Source organism: Penaeus vannamei, chromosome 19 (genome assembly GCF_042767895.1).
Source record: "Penaeus vannamei isolate JL-2024 chromosome 19, ASM4276789v1, whole genome shotgun sequence".
Classification (NCBI taxonomy): domain Eukaryota; kingdom Metazoa; phylum Arthropoda; class Malacostraca; order Decapoda; family Penaeidae; genus Penaeus; species Penaeus vannamei.
In genome coordinates, this window is record NC_091567.1 from 3,018,116 (window position 1) to 3,028,115 (window position 10,000).

Here is a 10,000-nt window from a genome sequence, read left to right on the forward strand (position 1 = left end):
AAAGAGAAAGAAAGAAGAGCATCTCGTCAAAACCTTCCTATTTTACCTAGCGGGCACCAGGTCGCGGTGCACCCTCGTGACCTACTTTCCGATTGACCTGGGAAGACCTAGGGTTGAGAGGGGGGGGGGGGGGAGGGGGGGAAGGAAGGGAATTAGAAGAAATTACAGTCAGGTCATATACCTTACAAGGAGAGGAACCTGGCAAATGAAACTCCGGCCACAGAAGGAGAGAGAGAACTTAAAACTCGAAACTCTTTTTAACTCATCGGCGACCGTAGGAGGGACTGAAATTCAGGGTACATTTTTTCTTTTCTTTTCTCTTCTTTTTCTTGTCTTTTCGTTCGGTGTGGGGCTTCTGGCGCGACGGAAGCATCTGTTTGTGTATTTATTATTGTTATTGTGACCACTGCCACCATTGTTGTTGTTGTTGTTGTTGTTGTAGTTATTTATTTTTTATTTTTTTATTATTATTATTATTGCTATTATTGTTGCTATTATTATTGTTATTGTTGTTATTATTATTGTTATTATTACTATTATTATTATTATTATTATTATTATTATTATTATTATTATTATTATTATTATTATTATTATTATTATTATTATTATTATTATTATTATTATTATTATTATTATTATTATTATTATTATTATTACTATTATTGTTGTTATTTCTATTGTTATTGTTATTGTTGTTGCTTTTATTGTTTTTGTTGATATTGTTTTGTTGATATTGTTATTGTTAATGATTTTTTATTATTAATAATATTATTGTTATTATTATTATTATTATTATTATTATTATTATTATTATTATTATTATTATTATTATTATTATTATTATTATTATTATTATTATTATTATTATTATTATTATTATTTTTATTATTATTATTATTATTATTATTGTTATTGTTATTAATCATCATTATCAATTGTTATAATTATTGTTTATGGTTATTATCATTATTATTATTATTATTGTTATTATTTATAAAATATTGTTATTATTATTACTTCTGTTATAGTTATTACTATGAATACTAAACTCAGATGGATATTTACAAATCTACTTTTCTTTCCTTTCTGTACAGACAAAAAGTGAAGGGCACTGTGTGTGGTATGGGCAGTGCGGCCAGAATCCTCTCACCTCGAAAACCGCCAACTGCCCATATAATGGCACTGCGCAGGTGCTGGACCCTTCTGCCCACATGACCTTGGCAGCAGCATGTCCAGAACTTGTCATGGACCTTAGTAAGTCTGATTGTTTAAGGGGCTTTGTTTGTTGATTGGCTAGTACTAATGGTTATTGTTCATCATCTTCTCCCTCTTCTTTTTCTTCTTCTGCTTCCTTTTAGTATCTTCATTATGCAGTTGAGGTTTTTGAAAGTTTGCTGATACTTCTCCCAGTCCAAGTTGTCGTCTTCCTTTGGTCAGATGCAAGGATGGGAATGATTTAGTAGCATTTATAGGGAAATTGCGCTGTTTGTGCTTTGCGTTTGATGTCCTTAACCTGGTAATGCATGGCTTACAGAATTATACAGCTGGAACAGGAGGAATTTTGAGATTTCAGCACAAAGTGATTTTAATTTTCTTTGACTCTCCACACAGTGTCCCGTGACCCTGGCGGCAACATCAGTACGTGCTGTGATGCAGATCAGGTCACTGCCATCCTGACGCAGATGGCAGTCGGGATGGGCCTGCTGAAGCGTTGCCCAACCTGTGTGAGGAACTTCCGGATGGCCTTCTGCTACCTGACTTGCAGTCCTGACCAGAGTGACTTCATGAATGTTAAAGAGTTCAAAAAGGCCACAGATACAAGTGAGTCCCACAAGACTTTCACAGATGGATATATGGAGCAGCATCTGTATCTGGGATATATGACGTTATATTGTTGGGTTTCTAAAATATATATAACTTTAGCATTTACACACACACACACACGTGCATGTATGTACATGTATGTACACACACACATCCACATATCCATAGTCTCTCATTGTGAAAAGAAGTTAATGGTTTTGTGATATTGCTTATGCACATTTGTTAAATAGTATTATTTATGAATGTATTTATTTTTTCTAACAGATAAAACAGTCATCTCCTCATTGGATGTGCACATAACAAATGACTTTATAAATGGAGTGTACAGCTCGTGTAAAGACGTAGCGATGCCCTCCACCAATGAGAAGGCAATGTCGCTCATGTGCGGAGCTTGGGGCTCCTACTACTGCACCGGCCAGAGGTGGTATGACTTTATGGGCAGCACCAGTAATGGTTATTCGCCCTTCCAGATTGATTTTATCTACAAAGAGGAGTCAGGATCTGAATTTAAGCCTTTCAACAAAACAATTATTCCGTGCAACCAAGGTGTAACGGTAAGTCATGTTTAATTTTTTTTTTGGATAATTTACAGTCATTTACATGCACACACATGCAGACATACACCTGCATAGAGGGATGTGCACACACACCTGTGTAGCCATATGTATGCATACACTTAGTTCAGCACATGCACATGCATACATGCCCACATGTGCACGCACATGCACACACTGAAGCACATACAGGCAAACACCCACCCACACTCACACCTACATCTATATCCATATGTTTGCCTACTCACTCAGCCACACTCTCCTTTTCATGTACACTCACTGACCCACCCACCCACTATTAATATAGATATTGAATAATAAGTAGCTATTCTGTGTGCTTTTAACTTTATCCATCTTCTTAAATGCTACCTTGCAGAATGACTCCCGGTCATGCAGTTGTCTCGATTGTGAAGAGTCTTGTCCAGTGCCACCCCCTCTGCCCCCCCTTCCACAGCCATTCACTATTTTTGGGTTGAACGGCATGGAAGTGGTGATGACATTGCTGTTCATTGTCTTTGCAACAGCCTTCACCGTTGTTTACATTTGCTTCTCATGCAGGGCAAGGAGCATAGATAGTAAGTAATGGAGAGTGCCATGCTGTGTTTTTTTGTTTTTTTTTTAAAGTGCATTCATGATAGGGCTCTGCCTGATAGTGGAGAAGGAGGAACTGGTCTCATATGCATTGGAAATTGATCATTATTTCACAAGTCCAGTATCTTTAGTTGCAGTGACTGACCAGAGTGGAGCTGTGGCGGGAGATGAGCCCAGCTTTTTCGAGAAACTTGGATCGAGTTTGGAGGATTATCTGGAAAGGTTCTTCACATCATGGGGCACAGGTAATTTGATAATTCTATAAGCATCGTCCATTTCATGTGAATGTTTTAGCATGAGAATGTATTTTTCTCCATTTTTTTCCCCCTCTTTTGCTTTTACTTTTCTACAGTTTAGGATAATATTCAGCAATTTTTCTTTCTTGATGTTTCTGAGTAACAGATCATGTACACAACTCTTTCAAGTGCTTTCCTCTTCTTTTTTCAGTGTGTGCTGATCACCCATGGACTGTGCTAATTGTAGGTGTACTGATATCCATTGGACTGTCAGTGGGCATCATCTATCTGAAAGTGACAACAAACCCAGTAGAACTATGGGCTGCCCCAAATTCTAAGTCTCGTATTGAAAAGGATTATTTTGACAAGAACTTTGAACCTTTCTACAGAACAGAAATGCTTATTATAAGACCAAAAGGAGTTGATAAGGTAAGTATATAGTCTTTCAAATATTCTTCAAAATCCCTATAGAGAGAGTAGTATAACTAAAGATATACAAGTGCCTGCAGTTAGAATTTTTTTCTGATGAATTCTGGCATCATTGTAGGTTCCACATCAAACTCCCAATGGCACAGAGATGTGGGGGCCAGCTTATAACCAGACATTCCTGGCAGAGGTCTTCAAGCTGCAGAACATCATAACACAAGAGGTAAGATTACCAGATGTATGTATGTATGTATGTATGTATGTATGTATGTATGTATGTATGTATGTATGTATGTATGTATGTATGTATGTATGTATGTATGTATGTATGTATGTATGTATGTATGTATATATGTATGTATGTATGTATGTATGTATGTATGTATGTATGTATGTGTTTATGTATGTATGTATATATATGTATGTATATAAATATTTAGCTTGTTAATTATTGAGGATTGAACAGGGTTTGAAGATGAAAATGTTGGGATCTATCCACATTTCACAAAGAATCATTCCCTCTTATATTTGTTTTACAAACTTGCTGGAAAGCACATTGGCATTCAAAGACATATTTGTTTCTGTCTCAAATTAAGTTTGTTGAAAGTTTATTCAGGTTTTCAGTATTATGTTAGATGAATAGCTTGTTCTTTTATTATCTTTCCTTAACCTTGCATTTATGGTTAACAAGAAATCTTTTCCTTGTTTTGTTTTCTTTATTTATTTGTTTATGAATTTATTTATCAGTTGATTTCTTATATTTATATATTTTATTAATGTATTTGTGTATCAATTCACTTGCTTTTTTTATTTTTAGGTACATGGGAAAGTAGATGATAAAGATGTGTACCTGGAGGATATATGCTTTACACCGCTCTCACCTGTGAACAATAACTGCACCATCCAGAGCGTGGTAAACTACTTCCAGAACAATGAAGACAACCTGAACCTTACAGGGACCAGCAGCTTCGGACTGCCGTACACCTACATTGACCATATAGACCTCTGCTTCAGGTGAGCCTAAGAACCTTGAAGTGAAAGCAGGTTTCACTAAGATTGTAGTGGATCGTAAGTTATGGCTTGGGACCGATAGATGAGGAACTATGGCCGGGAATTTTAGAATACGCATATTTTTGGTGGCTAGATGACACGCTTATAGTTCTTTAGAGGATTGATTATTAAAAGTTTTAGGAATATTAACCTTAAAAATGTTAAGGATGTATAATGATTACCATACAAAAAGATGAAAACTTTTAGAAAGTGAAACAGAGACCGATAGTCAAACTTTTATGGCAAAGGCCAAAGCCTTAATTTACCTATTCATTGGCTTACTTGTTATTTTCTTTTCTTTTTTATTTTCTTTTTGTGCCCTACACACAGAAATCCTGTGGCAATGGACACAACTTTAGATATTCCCTGCTTGGGTGAGTATGGAGGACCCATCCTGCCCTTCACTGCTCTCGGGGGCTTTCTCAACGGCTCTCAGATCCTTGGGGCGAACCCTCCATACAAAGATGCTTCAGCACTTGTTATCTCCCTTGTAGTCAACAATTTCAATGACAAGGAGAAGGTGGAGAAAGCCAAAGCATGGGAGGAAGCGTAAGTTATCTTGTTCTTGGTTATCTGTTTAATTTCCTCATTTCATATCATTGTTTTCATTAGGACGTGCTCTTGCTATTGTTATTCATTAGTTAGAAATGAAAAGAAATATATTAGTGTTTTGTTTTGAAATCTTTATTGATCATGGTAAATACTTTCTTTTGCAGTTTTCTCAAGTTCATAAAGGACTATGATAACCCAATGATGGACATCGCATTTTCAGCTGAGCGATCCATTCAGGACGAATTACAGCGAGAGAGCGAGGGCGATGTCATCACCATCCTCATATCTTACTGCATCATGTTTGCATACATTGCTTTAGGTAGTGAAAGATATATAGAAATACCGATTGGATCACTACATACTAGTTTGAAGATTTTTATTTATATGTATATTTGATTTTTCTTTTGGATTTTTTTTTTTTTTCAGATAAAAGATTTTTTCATAGATATTTTCTGGAGAATAAAATTCTGTCATTATTATACTATATGCTACAAATTTTTAGGCAAGATGTTATGAATATAAAGATATAAGCTTTCACTTCTATGACCTGCTGGTAACACAAGTAATTACACAAACACAGGCTTGGATGTGCAAGCATGCATATGCTTACACATATACAGACACACACATACATACACATGCAAACCTATATACACCAGCACACATGCACACACTTGCGCACACGCACAAGCACATGCACATTCAAACAAAAAAACACAGGCTATATACATATAGGCTATATATGATGCATATAAATAGATAGATAGAATGATGGATATATGAATTATTGTAGAGTATCTAATAAGGATATTTATTGATGTCTTTTTCATCCTCAGCTCTTGGGAGCTACACACGTTGCAGCCGTGTGTTGGTAGACTCCAAGATTACTCTGGGCTTGGGCGGTGTACTGATTGTATTGATTTCTGTCTCATCTTCTATTGGTGTTTATGGCTACGCTGGTGTTCCTGCAACGCTTATTATTATCGAAGTGAGTTTATCAAGTCCTTTTGTTTTGATTTTTATTGATTGTTGAAGATCTGAATGTATGTGGTGACCATCATGGTAGTAGGGCTTCAGTTTATGTTGAACTCACTCTACTTTTTCTCTCTCCTTGCAGGTTATACCATTCTTGGTGTTAGCAGTAGGAGTAGACAACATGTTTATTCTCGTTCAAACGTATCAGCGCGAGTCACGCCGTCCAGCTGAGTCGCGATCAGAACACATTGGGCGTGTTGTGGGGCAAGTTGTTCCCACAATCTTACTCGCCTCCTGCTCAGAAGTAGCTTGCTTCTTCCTGGGTATGTAAGACACCTTGAGAAAACAAGATTCTTTTATCTTTATGTTATATTTGTATATGGTAAATATTGGTGTTATTAGTAATAGATATAGGGGGATAAGTTTGTAACACTGATGGGGTATATCCCAATTTTCTTGATATCTTGGTGCTATTTTTATCTCCAGTATGAATATTAAAAACAAGGAGTCTTGTTCATAAAAATGGCAGGTTTTTACTTGATTTGATAATTTAGAAAATATTATATCTGATGAATATTACCATTATTTCTATATCTATTGCTTTATATTATTGTGCAAGAATGTATAAGTACTCTAATATTATCAGATATGAATGTATAATCATAAAATATCTTCTACATATTATCCAAACTAATTTACAATTCTTTTTCTCAACACAGGGGTGCTCTCAGGGATGCCTGCTGTTCATGCATTTGCTCTGTATGCTGGACTTGCCCTCACCATCGATTTTGTCCTGCAGATCACATGTTTTGTGTCTCTCATGGCACTGGATGCAAAGAGACAAGAAGTGCGTATTGAATTTCTTTCTCTGTCTCTCTCTCTCTCTCTCTCTCTCTCTCTCTCTCTCTCTCTCTCTCTCTCTCTCTCTCTCTCTCTCTCTCTCTCTCTCTCTCTCTCTCTCTCTCTCACTCTCTCTCTCTCTCTCTCTCTCTCTCTCTCTCTCTCTCTCTCTCTCTCTCTCTCTCTCTCTCTCTCTCTCTCTCTCTCTCTCTCTCTCTCCTCTCTCTCTCTCTCTCTCTCTCTCTCTCCCTCCCTCCCTCCTCTCCCTCCCTCTCTCCCTCTCTCCCTCCCTCCCTCCCTCCCTCCCTCCCTCCCTCTCTCCCTCTCTCCCTCCCTCCCTCCCTCTTTCCCTCTCTCCCTCCCTCCCTCCTTCCCTCCCTTCCCTCCTTCGCTCCTTCCCTCCCTTCCCTCCCTTCCCTCCTTCCCTCCTTCCCTCCTTCCCTCCCTTCCCTCCCTTCCCTCCCTTCCTTCCTCCCTCCCTTCCCCCTATCATTTTTTTGCTTCTTTGAATTGGGTAGTATATTTCCTGCCACTTTTGATTTATGTGTGCAATATTAATGCCGTTTTCTTCTGCAGGAGAATAGACTGGACATCTGCTGTTTCATCAAAGGATCCAACAAGGAGGGAACGTCACCTGAAGGCCCCATACAGAAATTCTTTAAACTTGTCTATGCTCCCATGCTTCTATCCCGCATTGCTAGACCAGTTGTGGTAGTGGTCTTTGTAGGATGGCTGTTCTCAAGCATTGCTGTTCTGCCAATGATTGAAATAGGTCTTGATCAAGAATTATCAATGCCTGAAGATTCTTACTTACAAAAATATTTTGAGGTGAGTCTGGCATCCAAGAAGGATGTACAATTATTACAATTAGCAATAAGTTGCTGAAATGATTGATACCACTATTGTCAATGACATTATTGTATTGTTATATATGTATTTTAAGTCTTTATTTTGCCAAATTTGGTATTTGTGTTGTGTTTTCCTTTAATGGAGGTAAGAATTTAGAATTTATTGATGTTTTATCTTGTATTTAGTTTCATTGTTACTCCTTTCTCTGATTACAGTATCTAGGGAAGTACTTAAGTGTTGGACCTCCAGTGTACTTCGTCCTCAAGGGAGGTCTCAATTTTACTAACTTCAGTGATCAGAACAAAGTCTGTGGGACTGTGGACTGTGACATGGACAGTTTGGCCATGCAAGTGTATTATGCTGCCCACCGTGCCAATAGGTAAGGAAAATTAGATCTGATACAGGCCAGTATACAAGATTGGAACCTTACTTAATGTATATCCACTGGGAACATATTTTTTCTGGTACTTTTGTTTTGTTTTAGCCAACTAACTTTGGTATTAGACTGTTAGATTGATTTTTCCAATTATTGGGAAAGGATTTTGGCGTTGCTTATAAAAAAGAAAAGAAAGTGTAGCTGTTTATTTTTATTTATTGTTAATATTTCCTTAGCAATTATTTGTAGTGGTAGAAATGATGGTTACATTTCAAGTAGTCTAGTGAAATTATGAGTGAATAATATGAAATGATGTAAGTGATGTAAAGTTTGTAAGGGAAAAACTACAAGATTCAAGTTGATGTGCTATTGTTTGTACTTTATAATGTCCTCCCATATTTTTCTTCGTTTCAAAATTTTGTATATTTGGTTCTTAATTATTTAAGATTGAAAAAAAAATAATAACCAAAATATTCTTTGGCAGAACTTTCATCGCCCAGCCAGCCTCCTCATGGATAGACGACTATATGGACTGGTCCATTTACAATCTGGACAGTCCAAGTGGTGATGTACCATGCTGCAGAGTAAAGAAAGATGGAACATTCTGTCCCTCAAGTGATTATGAGTCTGACTGTGATGACTGCAACATCAACCTAACAGATGTAAGATCTAATATTACTCTATTTGAAGTAGCTTTCCGCTGTCTACAAACCTACATCTTTAGGACTAATATTACAGCTCATCAGTGGAGCTTGTTAGAATGGTTTAGGAAAGAATGGGTATTTTCTGGTGATAGAGAATTGGTTGATGTCACAAGTATATTAGATTTATATGCAATACTTCTATGTTGTTCAGAAATAGCCGGGAGTATAAGAAATAAGAGACAAATAATTAGAATACAGGTCTTTGCTAGCCTCTTTCCCAAGAGATTGTGACATCTGCTGAAATAAAGCCTCTGCATCATTTTTAGTCTGCCTATACGCAGGCCTTAACATTTTTTCCCTCTTTTCCTTGTAGGATGGACTGCGGCCCGATCCAGACTCTTTTATGCAGTATTTACCATTTTTCCTGGAGGATGTACCAGGTGAGACATGTCCTAAAGGTGGGCATGCAGCTTATGGACAAGCTGTTAAAATTGTAACAACAGACAAAAATGAGGTATGACATTTGAAAGTTTATCAATTTAATATTTGTTTTTATTTTTTGCTCATTCATCATAAAATGAAAAGAGATATAAATAAATGTTGATTAAAGGTCTCAGCATATGCTGGACTTCGTCTTTTGGCAGCAAAATTTATGCTTTTTAATCTTTACTCAGACAGCAGTTGGTGCCAGTTACTTCATGACATATCACACCATTCTCAAGACATCCAAAGATTATTATGAGGCTCTAGAATGGGCCAGAGATATCTCAGAAAATATCACAAACACCCTGAATGAGGGTCAGAAGGAGCCAGTGTATGAAGTTTTCCCTTACAGGTAGGAGGAGCTCGTTTGTAGGCAGTAAATGCTTTATTTGTGTTATCACTGTATGTTGGGAACAGGGAAAAAGGAGGAAAGGGATAGAAGATAATTTTTTTCAGCCTATGAAGGATTTATTAGTTTGTCTAAGGAGTATTTCAGCATCAGTGTCTTTTATTTATTTATTTATTTATTATTGTGGATAATGTGTGATTTTAGACTAAGTTCACCTGATACCTTCTGAAAAGCTATCCAAATGGATA

General features: G+C 36.8%; 1 protein-coding gene across 2 annotated transcripts in view; it reads left to right on the forward strand.

Moving 5' to 3' along the window:
* The window catches only part of LOC113826375 (NPC intracellular cholesterol transporter 1), a 49,192-nt gene that overhangs the window by 28,314 nt on the left and 10,878 nt on the right, over positions 1-10,000 (forward strand). For both annotated transcript variants that reach the window (XM_027379251.2, XM_027379252.2), the window contains exons 2-19: positions 1,098-1,257; positions 1,615-1,824; positions 2,092-2,381; positions 2,758-2,956; positions 3,104-3,217; positions 3,420-3,637; positions 3,756-3,857; positions 4,452-4,648; positions 5,015-5,233; positions 5,401-5,555; positions 6,073-6,224; positions 6,354-6,534; positions 6,931-7,058; positions 7,628-7,879; positions 8,116-8,279; positions 8,761-8,938; positions 9,294-9,434; positions 9,595-9,755. In XM_027379251.2, coding sequence (XP_027235052.2) covers positions 1,098-1,257; positions 1,615-1,824; positions 2,092-2,381; positions 2,758-2,956; positions 3,104-3,217; positions 3,420-3,637; positions 3,756-3,857; positions 4,452-4,648; positions 5,015-5,233; positions 5,401-5,555; positions 6,073-6,224; positions 6,354-6,534; positions 6,931-7,058; positions 7,628-7,879; positions 8,116-8,279; positions 8,761-8,938; positions 9,294-9,434; positions 9,595-9,755 — 3,221 coding nt within the window. The remainder of the gene's footprint in view (positions 1-1,097; positions 1,258-1,614; positions 1,825-2,091; positions 2,382-2,757; positions 2,957-3,103; positions 3,218-3,419; positions 3,638-3,755; positions 3,858-4,451; positions 4,649-5,014; positions 5,234-5,400; positions 5,556-6,072; positions 6,225-6,353; positions 6,535-6,930; positions 7,059-7,627; positions 7,880-8,115; positions 8,280-8,760; positions 8,939-9,293; positions 9,435-9,594; positions 9,756-10,000) is intronic.